This window comes from Perna viridis, chromosome 3 (assembly GCF_037379345.1).
Source record: "Perna viridis isolate PV_CMFRI_1.1 ecotype Kerala chromosome 3, ASM3737934v1, whole genome shotgun sequence".
In the NCBI taxonomy this organism is placed as follows: Eukaryota; Metazoa; Mollusca; class Bivalvia; order Mytilida; family Mytilidae; genus Perna; species Perna viridis.
This window is the reverse complement of record NC_142447.1, coordinates 14,565,492-14,592,703: the sequence shown is the minus strand read 5'-3', so window position 1 is coordinate 14,592,703 and position 27,212 is coordinate 14,565,492. Positions and strand designations below refer to the sequence as shown.

Below are 27,212 nucleotides of genomic sequence, written 5' to 3'. Positions count from 1 at the left end.
AAAACAAACGAGCTGACACATAAGTATTTGCAGATAATCTTCTGCAACCTTCCTTCTTCAAAAGTGTTTGGCAATCGACCTATCTGTGGCAGAATTCCCTCTTCAAAAGTGTTCAGCAATCAACCCATATCTGACAACATTCTCTCATCAAAATTGTTTAGCTTTCTGTTTATCGGTGGCAACTTTCTCTCATCAGTGTTTTGCAGTCTCATTTATCATCATATGTTATTCGAGATTTTTTAAAAGTTACATAGACTTTCTTTGCTGTACACAAATTAAATTGTGACACATAACCTATTGTGGCATAGTTCAGATATTCACCATTTCAGTTGTTTATCAAGCGACTAACATTAGCATGCCTGCCAATATGGCGTATCAATTTCCAACATGAGTACACATTAACTTTTTTCATTGTGAGGTTTTTTGTAGACTTCCAGATATGACAACTCGGTAGTAGATTGCGTAACCGAAAGGAGGGTACGCTTCTGTGTACATGGTCAAAGATTTTATTGGAGTTTGAGTATTCTGCGTGTAATGTATGTATGTTCTGTTTCGATTTCATTTTTTGTGTATGTTCCTTTACTTTTAAACTTCATTATCGATAAAGTTCATTCACATATGTTCCTAAAACATCTTAGAAGGGAAAAGTGCCCTACACAGAAAAATAGGCTTGCAGCAAGCTTCGTTATCTCAAAACTTTCAACAAATTATTTATAAATGAAGCATGTTTTAAGGAATTTTTCGTTGCTATTTATTCTAATTTTGACGATTTCGGATATTTGTCCACTATTTCCAAGTTGTCAGCTGTGCTTGCAATACCATACTTTGTTAGAACTTAATGATTTCACCCTAATGTCAATGCTGGTCATTAATGTGTCTACGTGTCGTTATCTGGCTTCAAGTTTTTGAAGCAGTGTCATCGTTCTATTACAGTGGATTTTATTAATTTTAATGTCGGGGCCTTTCAGAGCTTACTTGAAGGTATGTTTACACTTATTGAAGACCTGTTGGTAATCCCTGTTAGTATTTTCTATTATAATCGGGTAATGCGATGGTACCTTTGTTGTGTTTTACAATATCAGTTCTTTTTTTTCTATCATTGATAACATATTTTTCATATTTAAGGAGATATTTTTTCAGCAACAAGTTGGCATTCCAAAGGCACTAATTATGCTTCTCTCTTAGCCGACTTTATTTTGTATTAAAAGGAAACTGAATTTCTACATAATCAAGTAAAGATTATAAATATTAAATAAAATTAATCCTTTAATTTCACATACATGTATACTGATGACGTATTGTCCATTTACAGCCCTTTCTGTAAGTGGTTACCTTCTATATATATCCTGCCTGGCTCGATACAAATGAGACTGCTGAAACAGCTTGTTCAGCATGTTTGTGGGACCCACATCTCGAATTGAACAGCAGTTATCATCTTAGTACTAAGATTTCCGATAAAAGACACGGTAATTGTATAAATTTTCCTTCCTTCATCTCCTGCATATGGTGTCTATATTTCACACTTGTTTCTCTACGCTAGAGTAAGTACTAACTACTCTGATTTCCTTGAACGCCATTAACCAGACTACTGAATCAGGGGTATGAGGAAAATGCGTCTAAAACGTCTCTTACAATTTTTTTTTTCAAATATTGGTTGGAAAAGACTTAGTTTCTTCTAAAACAATGGTAATGATTTCTTTTTTGTAAATAATTCTCTGTGTGCTAATGTGACCACTGATTTACCGATTATGACCCTATAGCATGCAGGTGCTATTTAAAAGTAGCAGTCCAGGTAAGAATCATGCAAATATGATTGATGGGTTAAAAACCTACATATTTTTATTTTTGATATTTTGTTCGAATTGCCATAGTAAACGGAAATTAACAATCAGTTTTTCACATCAACAGTATTCTTAGGAGATAAAAATTATATAGAATGAACTGTAAATTTCAAAATTAAGGGAGATTATTCAGAAAATGACACTCAAGTACCATGGAATCTATTTGATTTTCATTGTTAATTATCTCCTAAGAGCGGGTCCGGATGTTAATGAATAGTCCCACAGCAGGACTAAGCTTGTCGTAAGAGACTAAATAGTGCTCAGAACCGTGGCCGAGGGCTAACGCCCTCTGACCACAGAGCATTTGGGTTGTGTACCCCAGTAAGTGGAATAAGATATCCTTGGCTTGCGTCATGCTGGGGTCGTCAGGCCATAATACGGAAAGCCTGGCTGCAAACCATAGTGGTGCAACGTTTAGGGAATGATGCCACGTTCCTCACACGGAAAAGAACCTTTCTGTGGTATTCCATCGGAGTACGAAGCATTGGGCTCCGCCACAGGAAGCTAAATTGCCCGACCCTACCCATCTCTCCCTATTTCCAGTGGCAATCAAAATTTATCGACCCCATTATCCTTTCGTTCCATCCCATTTTTCATTTCATCATCATTTCATGTTCATTGTATCACCCATATCATGTTCATCGCCTGAATATAGTTGAAATATTGCTGCTCAGGTGTTGAACTCCAACAATCAATCAATCTCCTAAGAGCAGGTAGATTTGAATGAATAATTACACATTTCATAGTATAGACCCATAAAACAACTAAATTTTAAAAAATAAAAATATGTAGCCTTTTTTGGAGTGTATCACAGACTTCAGATTTTGCATGATTCTAACTAAGACTGCTACTTAATTACCACCGATTAATTCACGCTTCAGTGGAAGAGGTTGGTTTGTTAGGCTTAATTGTTTGTTGCCCTGTAAAACCTACATAATCCACCATATTGTTTGAAATGCCTGTACCAGGCCTAGATCATTGCGGTACCAGTTATACCGGAAGTGTATATATTTTGTCAGATTTAATTTGGACTTGATAATTGGTTGGATTAATGTTTGGTAATTTTGTTCTTCCTTTATTCACTGCCATGTTGTGCTGTAGTGGAGCTATGCGTAACTTTTACATATATGGGGATATTCATTGCGCGTATAAAGCAGAATGTCTTAGGCAATTAATCAACTCATAATCCCCATTTCGAATCATTGCCTTTAAACCATGATGTCCCGTGCATGTTTAGGCGTCAAAGGAATAGGCCTACATCAGCGCTAAGCTTGTCGTAAAAGGCGATTAAATAGTGCTCAGAATCCTAGCCGGGGGCTACGGTGCTCTGCTCACAGAGCAACTGGGATGTGTGCCCCAGGTGGTGGAATGGGGTACCCCTGGCGTGTTACATGCTAGGGTCGTCAGGCTATAATACGGAAGACCTGACCGCAAACCATAGTGGTGCACCACTATGATGCCACGTTCCTCACAACGACCTTACCCATCCCTCCCCTTTTTCTAGTGGCAATCAAAATTTGTCGACCCTAATATCCTTGTGTCCCATCCCATTTTTCATTTCACCATCATTTCATGTTCATTTTATCATCCATTTCATGTGCATCGTCTGAATATAGCTGAAATATTGTTGCTCGGACGTTAAACCCCAACAAGCAATCAATTAGCCACGTTCCTCGCACGTTAAATAACCCTTCTGTGGTATTCGATAGGAGTAGGAACCTTTGCGCTCCGCCATAGGAAGCTAAATTGCCCGACCCTACCCAAACCTCCTTTTTATTTAGTGGAAATCTAAATTTGTCGTCCCTATTATCCTTGTGTCTCATCCTTTTTTCCATTTCATCATCATCATTGTTTCATATCCATTATATCATCCATTTTATGTTCATCGCCTGAATATAGATGAAATATTGCTGCTCGGGCGTTAATCCCCAACAATCAATCAATCAATCAATCATTAAACCATGATCTAAGTATCTGTAAAACTTAACAATGTTATCATGCATTCTCGTCAAATATATCCGGCCTTAAATGACACCGTGTGTACAAGGATCATTTCTTATAATTCTTAAATACTTACACTGTACCTTTAAGTCAAAGTTTCGGCTTGCTGTTCCTTTACTATTAAGTGCCTCACATCTATATATAGCCGCACAATGTCTGGTAATGTTGACTATTTGCAGCTTACTTCCCTTTATTCCTGTGAACAGAAAAAATGAATAATCGAGTACTGAAAATGTGCCGTAAAAAGTTAAAGAACACTGATATTTGTTCAGAAAGCTTTGTACGGGTCTATTTTGGATTCGTGCAGACGTGATACTACTATGTCCAATTTTCAGGCCACGTGCAGGTTGGGGTGTCAAAAGAATAGGCCCGCAGCAGCGCTAAGCTTGACGTAAAAGGACACTAAATAGTGATCAGAACCCTTGCCGGGGGCTAGGACGCTCTGCCCACAGAGCAACTGGGTTGTGTGTCCCAGGTAGGGAAAAAGGGTACTCCTGTCATGTTACATGCTAGGGGTCGTCAGGCCATAATACGGAAATCCTGACCGCAAATCATAGTGGTGCAACAATTTGGGAAAGATTCCACGTTTCTCTTACGTTAAAGAACCCTTCTGTGGTATTCTATCGGAGTAGGAACAATTGGGCTCTGCCACAGGAAGCTATATTGTCCCACTCTACCCACCTCTCCCTATTCCCAGTGGCTCTAAAAATTTGTCGAACCCAATTCAATTGTGTCCAGTTCATTTTTTTCATTTCATCGCTTGAATATAGCTGAAATATTGCTGCTCGGGCGTTAAACCCCAACACTCAATCATTCCAATTTTCAGCTAGTCTTTTTATTGTTTTGCATACGCAATTAAACGTTTAGGACATATTGTTTTACCCATGTCAGTCTGTTCCACACAATAACTCAAAAAACGTGTGCATCAATTAAATTGAAACTTTGAGAAAGGGCATGTATATATAAGAAGAGGTAAGTTCTCCTTAATTATAATAAATTTAATTATTCGTTTTTAAGTTACTGAAATTTTCTCTAAAATATGGAGAGGGGGGGTCAAGCCTTTGCACTATAACTCAAATTAAAGTGAAATCTTCGGAAAATGTATAAATCCACATTGTTTTTAAATCCAAAAGACCAGGTGAGCTTTTCTCCTCACTTGGCGTCCATCGTTAATATTACTTTAAAAATTTTCTCCTCTGAAACCACTGAACAGAATTTGATTAAACATGATGATAAATCATCCTTGGCGTGTCTACTTTCAAAATTATATCCGTTATGGCCATGTGAGCTATTTCCATAACTTGGCGTCAGTCGTCGTTAACAATTTTTTAAAACTCTTCTCCTCTGACACTGCTTGACAAATTGGAACAAAACTTAGTATAAATGTTATTTGGGTATCCTGCATACAATGTGGGGATTTTTGATCCGTCGGAAAACATGAGTTTTGTTACTAAAAATAGAACATAGGGGTCAGACAGTAGTTTTTCGCATATATCTCCAAAACAGTTCGGTTTAAGCTGAATTTTTTCAATGGTTTTAATGATCCTTATTATTAGAATTTCAAAAGTCTTCAGGGATACAAGTTATCAGACGATAAGAGTTACAAACATGTATTACCCTAAAAAGGGAAAAATGACGGGTTTTTTTTAGTTTTCAGCCACTATCTTGCTAACTATGATAGATAGAAAAAAAAACTTTCAATTTCTGAAATGATCCTTATGATAAGTCCTACCAAAGTCTTCTTGAGTCAATATTGTTGGACAGTTTCTTGTTAAATGTATTGCCTTTGAAAGGCAAAATTCAACCAGATGAGCGTTTTTTTTTTACTTTCACTTCTTCCGTTTGCCTGCATTATATGTTACCCCTGCCTAATACTAGAATACTAGAGGGGGTAGTAGTATTTTCAGCAGAATAAGTCATTGATGGTCTCTTTTATATATCATCCGTCCCTAACTCTAATTCGTAGTTGTTGCAATTCTGTTTTCTGTATTGTGCTCATTCAAAGTGTTAATGACATTTTTTGTCATCAGCATATGTTGTTAATCTTGCTTTGCAAGTTGTTTTTACACCTGTATGATTTATCACCATTTTTCAAAACCTTTGACAATCAATACGAATAAGTCCGTCAAATATGACGGATTTATTCCCTCTGTATTAGATTGGATTTTGTCCATCGTAACTTTGAGAACATGTAACAATTTGTTCACCGCGGCTTAAGTTTTGGAAGGAGTACAATTCGTTAAATTTATTTACTTAAAACTTTTTTATCTACCTTTACCTATAGGTTACTTCGTAAATAGTGCGGATGAAAAAAATAGTACTTGGCGCAAAAGTGTGACGCCCGTTTAAAACATAGTTTTTTATTAGGCACTTTGAAGGGGCTCGTCCAGAGATATTCTTGTGCAAAAGATATGTATGAATGGATTGCACTATACTAAGGCTTATCAGTCCGAGGGTTGACAAAAAAAACTACACAGTTAAAGACGTGGTATTCTTTCAACTGTTATGTGTTTCTCTATCACAGATAAATTTCTTTGTAATTCGCTATACTAAGAAATTTATAAAAGTCTAAACAAAATCTTAAAACTTGAAAATATTACTGATACCGTAGATGGCAAGCGATTTGAATAAAATGATGAAAGGTACTGAAACTGAACACAAAAAGGTTGCAGGAAAGTATTGGGATTGTCTTACTAAGGGGAACGTAGTACTACATGTACATGTATATAGTATGTTAATGATTTTTACAATTACCGGATGGAACATACCTGAAAGATCTAACCAGCAGGGGAAAATACTTAAATGGACTTACCAATAGGGATCTTGTTCGAATCAGTGTCTATCAGATACCAACTTGTTGAAATATCTTTTGTAAAAGATTCACTGTCACACCAGATATCAACATGGTCTCCTTCAGGTACCATCAACGTAGAGTTCGTCCGATTAGATATGACAGGCACGTCTGTAAAGCATGTTTAGATCATCTATTTAACGTCTTCCAAATGGAACGATGGGTTGAGGCAATGTGAAATAGCCTTTAGTTTCAATAATTAAATTTGATCTTATCGTTTCGACGACGTGCTAGAGCCTGCAATACATGTACTTATGTAGATGTTTAAAATCGCCATTGTAATCTTGGTATCCGATCTCTTATAAAGATCTTACCATAAATTATTCCATAACATCGACACAAATGATAACAGAAATGTTTTTCACTACTGCTGCGGTTGTGTCTAACGTAAAGTTGACCACTGTTTTACCCATTTTAACTTTTGTGTAAACACAAACCTACACCAGAACTCTTATAGCCACTATGGGAGCGGGATGTTGGCTAGCTATAAAATCTGGTTTAACCCACCATTTCACTTGAACTAAGTCAGGAACATAGTGATTATTTCCGGTTTATTCTTAACTTAGTCCGTTTACGTATTATTTAATGCGTCCCTCCGATTTGTGATTTGGTTGCTTCGTATTTCGTCCTTTGAATACAGAATTCTGGGTTTTAACTCCGTATTACCCATACAGACAGACGTTTGAAATTAGGTCTCTAATATGTAAGTAAACTTGTGTCCTACCCTGATAGCCCTGCTTATGTCTGTCATCAACCCTATTTATGTCGATATATATATATATATAAACCCTGAAAGCAAAAGCCTTTTGGAATTCGTATAAACACTCACCTGGAAGCAATTCATCTTTAAACCAATACAGTGACACCTGTTGAGGTTTCGAAATGCCCTCCGTGGGAGCTTCCACACCCTTGTTTCATTTTTGATTTACATGTACGTGATTACAAAAAGTCTGATACCAATTCTTTACTCTTACAACAAAACTCTTCTGAACTTAAAGCAAATTATCCAGATTTTTCAACAGTATATACTGATGGCTCAAAAGATATCGATAGCGTTGCTTGTGTTGCTGTCCTTGCATGGTGATAGAATGGCAACTGAACGGTTGCCATTAAACGCTTCTCTATATCTTCACAGCTGAAGTGGAGCCATTTTGTTACCACTTAAATTGATTACTCATTCTAATCTCTCACATTTTATTATATGCTCTGACTCTCTAAGCTGTTTTTTTTGCAATTAAGAGTCACAAACTGAAAAACGCTCTTATCTTACGAATCCTTTATTTTATTTATCGACTTCAGGAATTTGTTAAATATATTGCTTTCCTCCGGATACCCTGTCATGTTGGTATTCAGCGGAATTCAGTTTGTAGACAGGGAAGCATTAAATAAAATAATAAAGGACTTAAGTTTACCATAAACTGATTTTAAACCTGGTATAAGGAAATATATTTTGAAGATGTGGCAGGACAGATGGGACGATCTTGAACACAACAAGCTCCATTCCATAAAACTAGATGTCGCATTGGACATTTCAGATCAACACATGGTCATTTGCTTGTTGGTGATTCTCGACCTGAGTGTAACTATCCCAAGTGATTATCCCTTTTCCGTTAAACATGTTCTTCTAGATCGTGTCGATTTTGCCAACACCTGGCAAAATTATTCTGACTGCGACAATGTGTTTAATTTGTGCAAGACCCTTTCATCAAAATACATTATTTCTTCAAGACATCGTTTCATTTAATAAAATCTAATTTTTTATACCTTTTAGATTTTTTCATAGTTTAATGTTTTATCGAAGAAATGTTTCTATGTTTATTTATATAACTTAAATATACCTTTTTACGTACCTTTGTAAATAGCATTTGGTTAATTTCGTTGTTTTATGAAGAGACTGATTCAGATTGTTAAATGCTCTTGCCGTGATATGGCCCTGGTGCCTAAACGGCATTAATAAACAACAATTAATCAATCAATACACTCGCCTTTACCAAATAATTACCTATATGATACCCTTTGTTTTGCTTCATTTGTAATTAGAATTTCAAGCTATTCATTGAGAAATTTCAGTATGTAGGATAACTTGTTTAGAATGACACATTTGAGTGCACACTTACCTCTTATGTATACATTGATGATTTTGACAATGATCTCTTTATTATTAACAAATTCAACACATGTGTATGTTCCAACCGTTGAAGCTGTCATTTTTGCTGCTGAAACCACCAATTCTTTATACTTATTGGTTTTAAGAAGGAATCCAGCTATGCCGGTCATCACAATTGCACCATTGTGCTTCCATTTTAGTGATTTTAAGTCTACACCCTGAAAACATTTTTAAATACGTTCATCATATATAAGCATTAACGACGTATACTTTGTAAAAGAAATGATTGACTTAAGGAGGTAGATCTAGGGTAAGGGATACAACTCTTACAAATCATTGGAACGTTTGTATTCAACATTTTACATCAATCTCATGTATGCATCAAAGTAACTTATATTGATTTCATTCTGTTTCAAATGAAAGCTTGATAGGCCTTGGTGAAATTGAATATGACACAAATATATCACTAATTTCAAGAGTTATGTCCCTTACCCTAGGTCTACCTCCTTAAGTGTCTACTCAACTTTACGGTGTAAGAATGCGAACGTGCAAATAATATCCTATGTGGCCCCCTAAATACAATATATTGTTCCCATAAGAAGTTACATGTATATGTCATACCGAATATTAAAACGTTTTTTTAATTGCCGATTGGAAAGACCCACTAAAGTAAAAAAAAACCTGTCATAAATGCACATGTATATATGTACTCAGAGAGTAAGAATGGAAATAAAGTTATCAATATCCAAATTACATGCAGCTTATTTTGGAGAATGGTATGCAATGCTGCTTCCTGTATAGGTCGGTTTCAGAGCTGCCAAGTACGGTGTGGCTGCATTTCAAAAAGTAGAATAACATCATCATTCTCACTATTGGGGATTGATGATTGTTGTTACCGGTATCGAACTTACTTTATTGTTGTTCACGTGATTGTTAATTGCATATAACTTCCTATGGTTGTTTTATTTTGGTGTTGTTCCTGTGTAACATTAAATGTCTGTTGTTCATTGCTCCGTTCATTTTGTTCTTGTGTGTGTATGTGTGTGTGTGTGATTTGATTATTTGTTTGTTTGTTTGTGTTTTTTTTTTTTGTCTATTTTTTTTTTTTTTTCGTCCGATGCCTTTTATGTTCTGTATTTCACTTTCCGCTATCTGCCTTCTAAAAGTTTGGGGTGTAACCATGGCAAAATGAGCTATGAAGAATCTAATATTGTACTGTAACAGTTCCTACCTCCTTTTTGCATGCACCAATAATTACATTTTGCTCCCCGATATCCCTGTATATTTCTACTTTTGTGGAAACTGTAAATAATGCAAATAGTATACCTTAAATAATTTTTTTAATGGCATGGCCTCGATACAATGTATGAAGACAAAACAAACATAAAATTACAAAAGTTAATGACAAACGTATGATAAACTAGATGAGTATCCCGTACTACCATATATCGTGTACTAAGTTATCCTACGAGGAGGAATGACCCGGCCAGCGAAAGCTAAATTTTTGTATAGCCTAGCTGGCCGAGTGGTCTAGGGCGCTGGACTTTGTGCAGGCGGTGTTGCTAAAGATGTCAGACCCGTACGAGTTCGAGTCCCGCGGAGGGAACAACCAAAAATTTGCATCGCATATTTGACAGTTCTAACATCGTTGGGAATTTTTAGACCCTACTTTAAACTTACATTATCTTCCCTGTATCAATTTGATCCGACGGAGCAGTGTAGTGAATAGAGTCGTCACATTCTGAGAGGTTTGTGTAATATTGATTTGTAAGACATGCATTATTAATGTGATCCTCTATCCTACATAATAACACATAAATGAGCTGTCCCATATTACCATACATCGTGTACTAAGTTACAGCCCTAGATTAATCCTACGAGGAGGTAATGAATCGGTCAGCAAATCTATAGTTTTTAATAGCATAGCTGGCCGGGTGTCCTAGGGCGCTGGACTTTGTGCAGGCAGTGTTGCCATGGATGTCACAGCCATACGAGTTCGAGTCCCGCGGAGCGATCGACAAAAACATTTGCTTCGCAAATTTGACAATTCTAACATCGCTGGGAATTTTTCAGCCCTTTCTATAAGTCTACATTATCTTCTCTGTATCAATTTGATTCGGTGTAGCGAATAGAGTCGTCACACTCAGACGCTTATACAAATTATATATGTACATATACGTTTCAGATTGTGACGACTCTATTCTCTACACTGCTCCATCTGGTCATATTTGATTCAGTGAAAATAACGTAAGCATACAAGTGTGTATAAGAATCTGTAAAATTACCAACGATGTTGGTTGTTCCTTCCGCGGGACTCGAACTCTGCATGTATCGTTGCCAAAAAAAAAAAAATAATAAAAAAAAACAACGCCAGGTCGATGTAGGAAAATGTAGCAATATATCATTACTTTTTAATGAAAGTGTTTAAAATTTTACTGAAAACTAGTAAAATTACGAAATATAAAACAACGGATTTAGAGATTTTTCTTATCTGTAAACCACACTTTAAATAAACATTACCAACCTATTTTATTTTGCTTTTATTTATGCAAGAAATTCATAGATAACCATTTACTATTTTATACCCCCACTCAACGAGAGGGTGATATATCGGATTAGCATTGACTGTACGAATTTCATCACTAAAATCTCAGCTCCCTATAAATGGGTTGATTACAAATTTGTGATCTTGCTTTATGTATTTGTGGCATACGTTGTTTAAACGATTTCGAGTCCTATCCGATATCGACTTCATGTTTTGTAGAACTTTGCTATTTTTTGCTATATATGGGTTGATAGAGAAACGTTTCATTACCAAGATCTTAGCTCCCAATGGATAAATTTATTTCAAATTTGGTTTGTGTCCTTGTATAGATGGGGTATACGTTGTAAGCGATTTCGTGTATGTTGTGGGGCTATATCTATCACGGCAACACGTACAACTTCATGTTTAATTGTTACATGAGGCTGTCATCATACCATTATATAACTTAAAGTTGTGTACTGAGGTATCAAGCAGTTTACAATAGAATTAACCGATGTATTATAGTATAATATCTGTCAGTATTCACCGATGTATTACAGTACACGATATGACAGTATTTACCGATGTATTACAGTACACGATCTGTCAGTATTCACCGATGTATTACAGTATACTACCTGTCAGTATACACCGATGTATTACAGTACACAATCTGACAGTATTTACCGATGTATTACAGTACACGATCTGTCAGTATTCACCGACGTATTACAGTATACTACCTGTCAGTATTCACCGATGTATTAAAGTACACGATCTGTCAGTATTCACCGATGTATTAAAGTACACGATCTGTCAGTATTCACCGATGTATTATATAGTATACTACCTGTCAGTACGTATTCCGCTTGTTTTTAAGTTCAAATGCTAGAAAAAATTGGATATCGATTCTGAACATTAGATGCCCTAATTATTACTGGCAAAGTCAATTCAACTATCTTGAAAGGTCATGTAACCGTGTGTGTAGTGTAAATTTGTAGCCTGGTGCGAGACTTTACTGTAAGGCATTTATTTATGACCTTGTTATAAAGACTTTGTGTTATACTGTACTAATAGACCCTTTTGTGGTAGATTGATGAGCATGCTCAGTATACACTACAGTGTATACAGTGAATATCATCTAAAAGCACTTTTTTATCCTACTATTCAAATAATGTTACCTTCAACTGCGTATAGAACTACGATGGAACAGCACAATATCTTGTTCGAGACCAACATTCTTCTTCTGTGATAAAAGTTTAAAATACATTAAACAGCTTTTTATTTTGGTTTGATATGGTATGTAATAGCGGACGAAGTCCTCGTAACAAATTAAACCTTAATTAGTCTGTTGTCTGGTCCCAGTCTGACAAAAAGAAACATCCTGCGCAAATGTTCGGGACTGTTTCTGGATTAAGTGTAATTTCGAATGAGAAAGAAAAATGGAGTAAGGCTCGATCATTAAAAACAAAACGTTTATAGCCCTCGATAATTGTTGGCCGAGTACGAATACTAGGCTACACAATTCATAGAACATACGCGATGCAAACAATATAGTAATTGCAAACTGACATGTGTATTGTTTTAACAATAAAATTAGATTGTTGTATTTTTTTTATGGAGACTATAAATTATCATACAGATACGGAAAATTAACAGCGCTATAAATTATCATACAGATACGGAAAATTAACAGCGCGAACTTATAACAAGTGACATATCTATCGATAAAGACTCTCTTGCTTATAAGCTTGCAACTTCGGCATCACATATGCTGAACCTGCCTCGTATTAAATCATTATATTAAAAAATATTAACTCAGTATTTAACCCAAACAGTTTCTTATCACATGATTTTTTTAAATAGAAATAGTGCGGACACAGACTGGTATTGCCCGAAGAGCAAATTCGTTTTGTTTTGAATGTGTTTGCATTGGCTAGAAAACAAAATGTGGGATTTAAGAGCAACTGGTGCCCCGGGGGATGCTGGGTCAGCCCAATACTTCTTTCATAGAGGTGCCACTGTGATTCTATAACCCCAACCTATTAAAATGCAAAATATCCATTTTTTACAACTAAACGATTCTATGAAAATTTCATTTAATTCCATTTAGTGGTATAGGAGTGGTAAAATTAAGATATGGGAACTCCTCTCCCTAACGAATAGAAGGATAGACACCTTTTATCACTATAAACCCCCCACTAAAATAAGGGGATAAAATGATTGAGGATATTTCCTCTGCTATACATAGAGGAAATAAAGGATACTTGTTGTTCAGAGTTGAAGTCCTTTTTCTCAGAAACTAAGGTTTAAATTTATATATTATAAAACAAGTTAAATACATGTATTACTTCTTTCCCGAGTGTGTACTTGCATAAATGTTTTGAACTTTGCTATGTCATGTTAAGGATTAACCACTTTGCTTAATGTTGCTCTAAGTCTGACCTCGAAAGTTTTTTTGTTTAACAGAAACCATGATTGATTGATTGGTTATTGGGGTTTAACGCCCGAGCAGCAATAGTTCAGCTATATTCAGGCGATGAACATGAAATGTTTGATAAAATGAACATGAAATGATGATGATGAAATGAAAAAGAGATGGGACATAAGGATAATAGGGTCGAAAAATTTCGATTGCCACTAGAAAAAGGGAGGGATGGGAAGGATCGGGCAATTTAGCCTCTTGTGGCGGAGCGCAAAGGTACCTACTATCGAATACCATAGCAGGGTTCTTTAACGTGCGAGGAACGTGGCTTCTTTCCCAACACGGTGCACCACTATGGTTTGTGGTCAGGTTTTCCGTATTATGGCCTGACGACCCCAGCATTATTAAACATGCCTGGGTTACCCCATTCCACCACCTGGGACACACAACCCAGTTGCTCTGTGGGCAGAGCGCCCTAGCCGGGTTCTGAGTACTTTTTAGTCGCCTTTTACGACAAGCTTAGCGCTGCTGCAGGCCTATTCTTTTGACACCCGGACCAACACGGGTATAACAGAAACTAACAGTGTGGTATATATCAGTTACATTGTATAGGGATATTTCTGTACGGAAATTTTTGAAGTCCCACAACTCTGAAAGGAACCTGCGTAGTTGTTATAACGGTATTAGTACTTTTCTTAACATTCTTGTGTAAAACTCAAAGCAATGAAGCTAGTCCCATTTCCCTGACATTTTGTTTGATTTCCAGTGAGTTAAGCTTCTTTTGTGTAAATAAAAGACTTAAAATATTTTAAAACACATGTTTAACTAATTAACATTTAGAGTGGCTTTCAACATGTCAGGTGCGAAGGGTAAGGATGGCACCAAGTCAGAAAATAGCGTGCCAAATAACCTTTAGCACTGCTGGAGTAATATTATAGATTACATGAAGTTAGATGTATTAAAACATTACTTAAATTCGGGTGTAAAAAATTACAGCATTATTGTTGGTGCCATTTTCTAGACGTTTTGTATCTTTAGGAGAAAGAACACATAGAAACTTCATGCAAGCAATAATATATTTCAAGCAACAATTTCCTGTTCATTTCGTCAGAAACTACGACATAAATAATAACATTAGTGTAAGACGATGTATTGTTCAATAATAAATGAATGTGTAAACTTTGCGACCATCAATGAGTTAGCCCAACACTCAATGTTAGTATGTTGTACTACAGTTTTGTGTGGAGAATTTAAGACAGTTTTGTGTTATAGATTCCCCGTACACGCGGTGCCAGTTGGACTAGTAATATTACTACAAATATTTTGAAAGTAATACATGATATATAATTGAAAATATTATTTGGATTGTGAGGTTAAATTTAGTAAAAAACGTTTCTCAATTTAATTGATTGAAAATAGGAAAATGCCCTGGTATAAGAAACATACCTCTGTAGGACTCTATGTCAGAATTTACATGTACTTTCACTCAAACTACTTCAATTTAATTGATTGAAAATAGGAAACTGCCCTGGTATAATAAGAAACATACCTCTGTAGGACTCTTTGTCAGAATTTACTTATACTCAAATGACCTGGTAACACAATGATTACTACACTGTAATTTCCTGAAAAAAAAACCACATCTATACAGTGTTTGTGATTAGTTACATGTAAATCTTTGTAAAAAAAATAAAAAATGTAAAATCCCATTACCCAGTAAAATACATCCTCCATGACAGCTTCATATGACCGCAGAGTTGAACCCTGAAAAAATAGGGGCAAGTATGGACACACTATTCAAGACTGATACAGCTTTGAGAATTTCACTAGAATCAATCTGGCCCTTTTTGGACTTTATTTGGTCCAGATCAATCTTAACTTTCCTTCGGAGAAAACAAATTTTACCAGAATCAATGTGGCCCTTTTCGGTTCTCATTTTATTCAAATCAGTCTGAACTTTCCTTTGGAGAAAAGGCACATTGTGGTACAGTTTCAAAGAGATCAGCTCTGTTTTACTCAAGTGATCATCCAGACATCAGGCAAATGCTTGTTTTGACCAATAGTTCTTAATCAGATTAAGTCAATCCCCCAAAATGGCACCTAGTAGTGCAATCTCAAAAAGATCAATTCACTCGTACCTGGTACTTCAGGAAAATGCTGGTTCCTGGCCCTTTTTTTGCCCATCATTCATTAAAGGTTCAAAACCAATATAACTTTAGTGGTATAAAAATTGTAGAGCAAAATCAGACATTCATTTTCTTTCACTTTAGTTACATGTATGTAGTTCAATTCTATGAAATGCTTGTTTTTGGTCCCGATGGTTGAGGTTATATCTCCAAAAAATCAATAACAACCTTCCTATTGGATTTGAAAACTTGAACAACCAACAAATAATTATATTGCATGTACCGTAATTATCACACGAAACTAAGTGTCTATGGACATATATTGACAACAGAGAACAATGTCAAATCATCAAAGCATATAGTCGAAGAAACATACAACTTATCAAATTTTATTAAAATTGGAGAAAGAGTTTCATAGATAATTGTGTGAGAAAGAGTGTTTCTCAGGTAATTGTGCGAGAAAAATTTATGGCATTTTATTAATGCTTGTTTATAAAGGAGTAATCAAGAGAACCAAGCTTCTAGCGGTAATCAAAAGAATGGAATAAAGGGACAAAGACAAGACATGAAAAACAGACGCATACAACAAAGAATATAAAGTAGCTTAAATAATACATACAAAGTAACAAAAACAAATTAGCAACTCGGACTCCACTAAAAACTGGAAGCATGGACCAGGTGCACCGGTAGGGTAAAACAATGTCTGCTAGAGAGTGCATGTTTATAATAGATAAAAGTAAATCCTTGCTATGACTTAACTAACCTCTTGTCTTGTGGAACCATATAAGAGCAGAAACTTTTATTTTTGCACATTTTGAATAATAAAAAAGAACTTACATCATTTTTCCGTAACATCGTCTCAGGCAATGGCGATACTAATTACCCGCGCAATATTGGGTTAGTCTAACATTTACAGTTGCGATCACTTCTAACCTCTCTTCGATTCTGTCAGGTTTCGCTGTCAAAGAACAGTTCTAAATTGTCAGAAACTGTTCTGACCCGCGACACACCTTGTCAGGGTTTGTCAGGGCTTTGGACAAGCTCTGTCATAATCTGTCATGGGTCCTGACACCCTCCTCTCAGGATCTGTTCTATGTAGAACAGATACGTGGATTAGAAGAGTTCCTGATAGATTCTGACAGTCACTAGCTCGAGATTACTTCTCTGACTTAATTACATACAGTACATGTACATGTACGTGATTCCGAGTTGCACCCGAATCCCCGATTCGTACCACGGGAAGGAAGCCTTGCTATGTTTATACTTGATTTTTTCTTCTTTTGGCCTGACTTTTATGAATGGCATGCAACACCTACAAAAATTACTGCCTGCCATACCTGCTACGCCCATGAATTTAAAGAATTTGGACTGATTTTTTTTATAGTTTATACAGAAATTTTAGACCTTTATGATACTATGAAGAGTTCACATTCATACACTTTGAAATAATATGGCATTTTTGAAGAATTTTGACTGAAATATATGTGTGGCAGTCACCCACATGATAACTATATTGAAAAAAAAATACCATTTTAGTAATTAATTTTAGACCCTCATGGAAATTAAAAGTGCTGGCACTCATACATGCATTTTGCAGATATATAACATTTTTTAAGAATTTTGACTGAAATATATGTGTGGCAGTTACCCACATGATAATTGTATTGAACAATTTAGTATTTCAGTCATTAATTCTAGACCCTCCTGTAAATTAAAAGTGCTCGCACTCAGGCCTTTTGCAGAAATGTGTCAATTTTAAGAATTTTGACTCAAATTAATGTGTCACAGCCACAAACATTATAGTTATAGTGAAAAAAAATAAGTAATTTAGTCATTATTTGTAGACCCTCATGGAAATTAAAAGTGTGCACAATCATGCATTTTGCATAAATATGTCAATTTTAAGAATTTTGATTCAAATTAATGTGTTGCAGCCACCTACATGATAGTTCTATTGATTTTAGTCATTAATTTTAGACTCTCATGGAAATTAAAAGTGCTCACACTCACACATTTTGCAGGTCTATAGCATTTTTGAAGAATTTTGACTAAAATATACATGTATGTGTCTCAGCCACCCACACGATACTTATATTGAAAAAATTAGCATTTTAGTCATTAATTTTAGACCCTCATGGAAATTAAAAGTGCTCATACTCACTCATTTTGCAGGTGTATAGCATTTTTTAAGAATTTTGACTGTTTAATGTGTCGCAGCCTCCATGATAGTTATTTTTGAAAAATTAGCATTTTAGTCATTAATTTTAGACCCTCATGGAAATTAAAAGTGCTGGCACTCATACATTTTGCAAGAATATGACAGTTTTGAAGAATGTTGACTCACATTAATATGTCACAACCACTATATGATAGTTATATTGAAAAAAAATAGCATTTTAGTCATTAATTTTAGTCAGGTGTATATCTTTTTTTTAAGAAAGTGACTGAAATATTTGTGTGGTAGTCACCAATCACCCATTTAATGCTAAAATTGTTAATTTTAACGTTTTATATAATGATTTGTGACTCGTATTCTATTTAAAAGTAGCTTTCACTTAAAAAGTGCTTTGTCAATCTTGAACTTCGTGAGAATTACCATTCATCTGAAAGTTATCGGTTACCGTTGTTTCACTTGGAACAGAAACATAGACCATTAACTTTACAATTTAATAATTTAATTTAATTACAGGCCTATGACAGAATGTAAAAAAAATTATACATGTAAACAATGTTATTTTTTAACGATGAGTGACTTGGTCGTGATAAACGAAATTAGAAACATGAACAACGATCGAGTGATTGTGGGATGATGATCACGACGAGCTCTGACTATATAATTAGAAATTCATTGTAAATTTTGAAATAAAGATTTTTTTGCTTATTTACATTAATCACACAGTTTCCATTATTAATGACGGACTTCCTGTTCTAAAGAATAGAAAGATTTAGTGTTAGAAACTGTCCAGGGGTATGGCAGTTTAGAACAATTTTTCGTATTTTCTTTGTCACGACCGCTAGGACAGTATCTGTCAGGGAATAGGGCAATATGTGTCTTGACCCAGGACAGCCTCTGTCAGACCCTGTCGGGATCTGTCAGGAGTTCTGTTCTAACTACTATCGTAGAAGAGTTTTCCTGACAGATTCTGACCAAATTTAAGAGAGGTTAGAAGTGATCGCAACTGTAGGTGACCGGTGACTTTCAATGATTATCAAATTTAAACTGCATCTGCACTGATCGTTTGACACTTTTTTGTTTATTTAATCTTTATATTATTTTTTGTTGATGAAAATCAAAGAAATGAAACACCCATAACCATCAATTTGATTGTAAAAATGATAAACACACCTATTGAAATTATTTCAGACTCGTCTAGTATATTGATTGATTGATTGATTGATTGATTGATTGTTGGGGTTTAAAGCCCGAGCAGCAAAATTTAAGCTATATGCAGGCGATGAACATGAAATGAATGAAAAAATGAACATGAAATGATAATGAAATGAAAATGGGATGGGACACTGATAACGGGGTCGACAAATTTTGATTGCCACTGCAAATAGGAAGAGGTGGGAAGGGTCGGGCAATTTAGCCTCCTGTGGCGGAGCCCTGTGGCTCCGGGAGAATACAACAGGGTTCTTTAACGTGCGAGGAACGTGGCATTTTTCCCAACACGGTGCACCACTATGGTTGGCGGTCAGTTTTTCCCTTTAATGGCCTGACGATCCCAGCATGGAACATGCCAGGGATACCCCATTCCACCACCAGGGGCACACAATCCAGTTGCTCTGTGGGCAGTGCGTCATAGCCCCCGGCCAAAGTCTGACCACTTTTTAGTCGCATTTTACGACAACTTGGTGCTGCTACGGGCCTATTCGTTTTACACCGGGACCCGCACGGGGCCGTCGTCTATATTGATGCGGAAAAGCTGAACATGTAAAATAGGAATATTCTAATATGCAGGTGGTGTCCGAGGGACTATAGTTAGATTTATATTAAACAATTCTAGTATCTTTCATTATATCGTACATCACACGAAATATTAGAAGATATAATACTAAAATGTATAAAAAAATATGTATTAATATAAATACTCAACTTTCTTAAAAGATATTTACACAGAGTAAAATTAAATACACCTGCGCAGAATTGTTTTACCAAATCCAATTGAGATATGGACAGAGGTACCACGGGGTCCTAATTTTTCATTTAATAGAAAAAAATGTTGATTAACGTTTTGTAAATGGTATACAGATGTATAACATTGAAAACTTGTCATCTACTCTTAAAGGTAAATTATTCGCATTGAAATAATGTACAACTAAGGCAATGAAACGCAATTATAAAAAAATATATATAGAAGTCACCTTTTAACACCCTTTTTATTTGCATACACTCTCTCTTCCAAATGTTGCTTTACAATATTGAGTGAAACTACTGCGGGGATACATACATTTCATCCATATTTAAAATTGCAACTCAATCGGAACATATCAGCCTTTCTAGTTACACAGAAGAAAAACCTTGGAGACACTAGGTGAATGGATCTGTCCGGAATTTAACCGATCTGATTCTAAAATTATAGTTAAACTGGTTGATTTTTTTACCATTACTTTTATAGCTCATAGCTTCGCGCCAAAATTTTTGGAAGAGTTGTTGTTCTTTATTTCTAGTGCTATCAACTAAATTTTTTGAAGTCACCTGGCGGATAGAACTACTTTGAATCGCGTATGACTACAATTCGGGCAAATTGTTCTAGAAGACATTCTCCTTTCTGCATCCGAGGTTATTTTTAATGTAGCGGAAATGGCCGAGGAGTTCCGACTAAAAGTTTCATGTAAACGCTGTCGACGAAGGTATTGAAACAAAAAAAATCTTCACCATTATAATAACCACTCTTCCGAATACTGCTTTACGACATATAGAGGGAGAGGGTACCGCGGGGGAGGGGTACACAATCGGAACTACTCGGCCATTTCCGCTACACTAAAACTTAGGTGTAACTATAAAGGCCGAGGAGTTCCAATTGAGGGTACATGCATCCATATTTTAAAAAAAAAGTTGCTACTGATATAATTATATAAAATTGTTTCGCTTACTGAAGTACATAAATGATTTTCATGAACAAATAATAGCCAAGGACGTTAAGAAATCCCTTAGTCAGTCATGATCATATACAACAAATAACACATATTAGTATTGAGTATATATTCTTAGCACGAAAACGGCAATTGCATGTACACCAAGTATATGAACAGTCAGTTCATTGTCAGCGTCACTCATATCGTGCATTTGGTTGGTTAACACTGCGTTACGAAAAATGTTTTGCGGATGTTTGAGGTTTATATCAACAAAAACAGTCAAAATATTATCATCGAGGCTACTTTGTCTTAGCTTTATAATGAACGAAATGAAGGGTGTAACGGATATACGGAAAGTGGTATCTTTTTCAACGTTACTTTATTTTTTTTTACCAAAGTTAGATTATTTTTACAATTTATTGTAAACATTAATTTATTTCAGTAGTAGCAAATAAGTCGCTCCACATACTTAGTTTTACGTATTTCAGATTTTATCAACTTACATACCACTTTGTCTGCACTGCCTGTGCCCACATAAATAATTATACTTAAAATATTTCCTCCTTAAAATACCAAAAGAATTTGTTTCTATAACCCGTATTGGCAGACTTATGCATTTTGTATTGTGTATTGGCGGTTTTGATCATATTAAGGCCAATATTCGATCGTTAGTCAAAAAATGTATATATAAATATGTTAAGATCTTTATTTGTTTTACTTATATGTTTGTATGGAACGCTTGGAAATTATAAGGAGCGCCTATCTTTCAAGTAAACAACGTGACATCATACAGAAGTTATGTTTGTTTTTTCTCTCTTTTATTCCACACGAATACTCCAGAGTAAATTACATTTGAATAGTGTAATATGACAAATAGTTAATTATACTACAGGTCATATGGCAATGTATGGACCGGTTGGTCGCCTTAAAAAAAATTAAAGGATCTCAGCTACGTTTAGGTCCAGACGACCAACCGGTCCATTCATTGCCATATGACCCTCAGCATCATAAAATATTTGCTATTATAGATTGGTAAGAGTAGAATGTGGATTTGATGTTCACCAAAGGCAATATAAAATGATAACTTACTACTTCGATAAACCTCTATCGTCCATGTTATTCTAGTTTATATGATACATTCCATCATTGCGGATGTCAATTTGAGTGACGATTTCTCACAGGAAGTATGTACTTCACTCTTCATTGATTCAGTCGTAACATATTGTATTTAAAGCTTTGTAGATTGTTTTATTTGTCAACAACAGAAAATATTTCCCTCTCGGTGCTTATACATGTATTTGTTTGTCTTTAATAATCAGAAATAAATCTTTAGCAACAAGCTCTCAGATTATTATTGATTGTGTGTTCATTCAATTTTAGTCGGTTTGTGAACATCATTTTGGTAAATGTGATTTGTTTCTAAATTTGATTTTGTAGTTCTAGTCGTGTCTTTCCTATGTCTGACTTGATAGATCTGTCAGTGTTTTTCATAGGTTTTACTTGATTGTAAATGTCTTTTCTAGGTTTGAATTAATTGTTTGTCACATTTTGGTAGGTTTAACTGGATGCTACAAGGCGTGTGTGTTCCTAAATTTAACTTAATAATTTTCTAAGTTTCTCTTGGTAGTTCTCGCTATGTATTTTCTAATTTTAACTGGTAGTTTTGGCTATGTCTTTTCTAGGTTTTACTTTTGTTATCTTACTTGCTGTCCATTGATTCTTCACTTTTAAAGAGCTATATTGACATTGGCATATCGGAAAAAAATAAAATAAATAATCGACACGGATATACTCCATTGGCATTTAAATAAATAACCAACATGGATATATTCACTTTGACATTTAAATAAAAAGTCTTCAATTAATATATTCGCTTTGGCATTTAGATAGATGGATTTCAGTGATATACTCGCAGTGTCATTTAAATAAATAGACTACATGGATATACTCGCTGTGACATTTAAATAGTCGACATGGATATACTCGCTTTGGCATTTAAATAAAGCAATCACGAAAAATAACAATTTATTTAATATTCAACATAAGATCCATTAAAAATAACAAATAAGTAAATAAATAATAAAATTTGACACATAATGTTACTTTTCTTGTAAGTTTTTGGGTAGTTGACGTTTTTTCTCATCTTCAACATTATCTTGAACCTTAAATAATTTTACAAATATCATATTAACTCTGTTCATTGTCAGAATAAAGAGATGTGACGCATTTAACAATTTCGAACACATTCTGGAAAGACAGGGAAAAAAATAAAAGAATACTTAAGTATCAATCGTGGAAGTATGGCCTTGAGCTGACATTTTCATTCCGGTGGGGTTGTTGTCATTTTGATATTCACCATACCTATTATCGTTATATTGGAAATTTGATATGCCGTACACGCGTTTCAAGGAGTAACGTACCTTAGAATAAAATACAAAGAAAGAAATAAATCCTAAAATTAATGGTATACAAGAAATTAGAACTTATTCGATTTTCGAGCATGTATCGTTTATCTGGACAAATTAGAAATCAGATGAACATGCGTATACAAACATTGGAGAATGATGTAGGAAAACTTCATCAACTGGAAGTTTCTAAATCTATCGTGGTAATCAAGACATCACGTAAAAACTGCAAAACGTCATTTTTGCCTTGCAAGGGCACAGGCTCTAATAAGGAGTCCACCAACAACTTCGACCCAACAAAGACCTTCGATGCTTTGTCGGTTTGAATTTTCTATGTATTATAAATTTCAATATACTGTCAAAAAACTTTGAAACACGTCATTTTTGCCTCTTTAATTTAGATCTCGTTCCTAGAAAGGTGACTGTTTTAGAGCTATTCAAGCCGAAGGAGGAAGGGTATATATTTTTTCTCTGTCTCATACATTTTTAGATATAACTTGAAATAAGTGGTTTTTTCGAATTATGGACACTAAAAGACACCCGCGAAATCGCGGCCATTTAGAGCGTTGTTGAAAATATGTAGACTTTTGTAGGATGAACTTTTGTAAAGTATTTTATGACTGGAGAAATCCATGAATGTCTTCTTTAAAGTAATTTTTCAAAGAGAGGTTGCAGACCTGTTAACGGAACCATAATTTTATACGTTACACCGTGTAATGGTTCCTAGGGTCCCAAGAAATCTTATTTTTATCACTTCAAGGGACCGAAGAAATGTAGCTCGTGTATCCAAAAATTGTATGTCATCAAGTTAGGATTTTAAGGTTGCTTGTAAATGTACTAAAATTTTGTGTACACAGATAAAACATATGCAACTTGACGGAACGGAAGTGTTGCTATGACTTAAAAGTCTGTCTGATAACGGAAACAATATCCAGAAGCTTTAGGCTACACACCACTAAATTAAATTCAGATTCCCATTACTCTCTATGTTTATTTGCACATTTTCAGGGGATCCTCAATAGTTTACCTTAAGTTTAACCTAACCAAAACCATATATCACATGAAACATACACATGTACTGCTATGTCACTCAAAATTTCACAAGGGGTTTACTACCTTGCAGTGCAGCACTGACACTCGGAACTCATCTACCCTAAATTAGCCCGGGGAATCTTAAAAATTCTTTATTTAGACCATCTCTATTTATAGTTCCACCAAATTAGTTTATTTAAGTTTGAGGCAGAATACGTTGGGCTCAAAATTATCAGAATAAAATTTTCTTTCTGAAAAAAGCTCATCCATTTAAAAAATATTGTCATTTTTTCATATAATAGAATGCTAAATGGACTACTTTGTACCTTGGAGTAGGACTTTTTTGCGTACATTCCAAATATGTAATTGGTGGTCTGTAACCTTTATTTTCGTTTTTCTCCCAAAATTACCCAAACTGAATACTCGTAAGCGAGGATGACAATTGCGACTATGCATGGTACATATAAAACACAAAGGCATGAAGATTAATTTATCATGGAAAGAAAAGAAGCGACACACAAAATGAGGTCTTCTCATTTAAATGTAGAGATAGACAGATGACAGCCATGATGGATGCCTCATACAATTATTGTAGATACTTCTGATCCTTTCAGAGGAGGAACTTAAAAAACCTGTTGCACTCATAGTAAAAGTAATGCAATACTCAATTCCATTCTGATGAACCTTAGGCCAAAATGCATATTTAAGTTCGCATGATCAGACTGAAGAACAAAATAATAATGAATAAAACAACAAATTAAAAGATGTTTGATCTGCTCTTCCAAATCAATATTACAATGGCTATCAACATCATGATTGAACGTAGAAAGATACATATATACCATGTGTAAGTTACCACCATCAGCGGTATTTGTAACTGATTTTTTAAAAATTAGTAGCCAACTCATCAGTTAAAGCTACAACCTGTAATGTGAAAAACATATTTCTGTATGAAGTTATCTACCTTTACATAGTTCTATGTGGCTTTAATATTTGACGATAGAGAAGATGTGTAGAATTTTGGGGCAGAGAAATGAACAAAGAGATTTAAGCAAAAAAATATTCATTAATGGAACATTAAGTGATACCCTGCCACGTAATTGTGAGAAAAGGGGAATGGCAGAATTTTCAAAATGGTTTAAGAGTATTCAAGGGGACCAAGGTTATAGCGGTAATCAAAAGAATGTAATCCACGGACAAAGACCACACATGGAAAGCAGACATACACAACAAAAAACACAAAGTAACAAAAGCAAATGAGCAACTCGAACTCCACTTAAAACTGGGAGCATGGACCAGATCACCGGTAGGGTAAGCGTCCTCTGCTTTTCTAGAAACACCCGCCGAGTTGCTCATAAAAGGTCAAGTCTGGAGTAGACAAACGAGGAAAACTATGACCCGTTGAATAAATCAGTTTTCATGGTTCAGATGGATACACCATAACGATCCACGAGTTCATGATGACGACCATAAAACTTCTGTAGTGATGACTTCAATCTTGTAGTAACATAACCCTGTTCCAGAAGCCTATTTATTGGAGTTCTAGCGCGATACAAGAAGTCTGCGTAGTTTCGGCAAGCTCTGGCATAACGTAATAGTTGTGATATGAACACGCCATACGCAGGTGCTGAAGGGATGTTGCCACAGATGAAAAGAAAGTTGACAATTTTGAATGAAAAGTCATCACGTTTGTCGTAAAGCTTGGTCAATAGTTTTTCTTTACCATCGATTTCTAAGTATAGGTCAAGATATGAGGCTGACTTCACAGTGTCTGTAGTATCCTTTATTTCAAGTTCTTTGGGGTAGATACGATGTATCAAATCCCCGAAATTAGGATTGTTTAAAGATAATACGTCATCTATATAGCGGAAACTGTGGTTAAAGGATCTAGCTAAACGATATTATTTCTTTCGGATCAGATCAACTATAAAGTGAGTCTCATAAGAGTGAAGAAATAGGTCAGCAAATAAAGGAGCACAATTTGTTCCCATTGGAATATTAAAAATTCCAGCATTTTGTAAACATCTTCTTTTGTATATTTGGAAGATGATTAGGTATTATTTCTTACAAAGTATGAAGAATCTCCACCAAGAACTATATATTTTTATCTAGGTGTACCATCTTTTTTTGAAAAAAACAACGATGTATAATGTTTTTAAGTCGGGATTTTAACTGAGTATGGGGAATATACAGTGTTGAAAATTCATAGGTTTTAACGCTCTTATATTCAGATAATAGTCTTGAACTGATTTTTTCAAAAGATCTTTCGAATATTTTAGGATCCACATTGAATTAATACCACTACGGGAATAACAAGTGCTGTGGTAGGACTGGAAATCTTCTTTGACAGTTGTGAGTATAGAAATTAAAAGTTTTGAAAGAGGTTTGGTGGTACATTTTGCAGATCCAGCTATGAAACGTTGCTTGTATGGATTCCTGTGGAGCTTTGGAATCCAGTATATAAACGGTAAATCACAATCATCGTCCTTGTTACAGAGACCAAAAGAGGATAGCACAGATTTATGGTTTTCCACAATCTCTTCTTTGGAGAGTATGGTAGCAGTATAGGTTTTATCACTGCTATTGTTTTCTACGTCTACCTCTGATAATAAACATTGGATGTAAAACGTCCTGCAGACAAAAACAGTGTTGTTTTGAGCTTTGTCTGCTGTTACGACAACATATTTGTTATGTATAGTAGACAATGTTTTTGCTACATCGGGGTTTTTGAAAACTGATGTAGCTTTTGCACTCATTGACCTACTTAAAACTTTCATTCGTTTCAAAATTAAAGACCTAGCCCACGGCCTTTAACCACTCT

General features: G+C 35.1%; 1 protein-coding gene across 5 annotated transcripts in view; it reads right to left on the bottom strand.

Moving 5' to 3' along the window:
• The window catches only part of LOC148621127 (hemicentin-1-like), a 29,953-nt gene extending 7,795 nt beyond the window's left edge, over nucleotides 1–22,158 (bottom strand). Inside the window, exons 1-8 of one of the 5 annotated variants that reach the window (XM_088575188.1) lie at nucleotides 22,044–22,126; nucleotides 16,713–16,966; nucleotides 15,299–15,374; nucleotides 12,506–12,570; nucleotides 10,032–10,102; nucleotides 8,811–9,018; nucleotides 6,655–6,804; nucleotides 3,919–4,038 (exon numbers count right to left, since the gene is read on the bottom strand). In XM_088575188.1, the coding sequence (XP_088431314.1) occupies nucleotides 3,919–4,038; nucleotides 6,655–6,804; nucleotides 8,811–9,018; nucleotides 10,032–10,102; nucleotides 12,506–12,563 (607 nt within the window). In that variant the 5' untranslated portion in view covers nucleotides 12,564–12,570; nucleotides 15,299–15,374; nucleotides 16,713–16,966; nucleotides 22,044–22,126. Of the gene's footprint in view, nucleotides 1–3,918; nucleotides 4,039–6,654; nucleotides 6,805–8,810; nucleotides 9,019–10,031; nucleotides 10,103–12,505; nucleotides 12,571–15,195; nucleotides 15,226–15,298; nucleotides 15,375–16,712; nucleotides 16,967–22,043 lie in introns of those variants that run through there. The other 4 variants (XM_088575187.1, XM_088575191.1, XM_088575190.1 and 1 more) reach the window with 4 other exon arrangements.
• Between the last annotated feature and the right edge of the window lie 5,054 nt (nucleotides 22,159–27,212).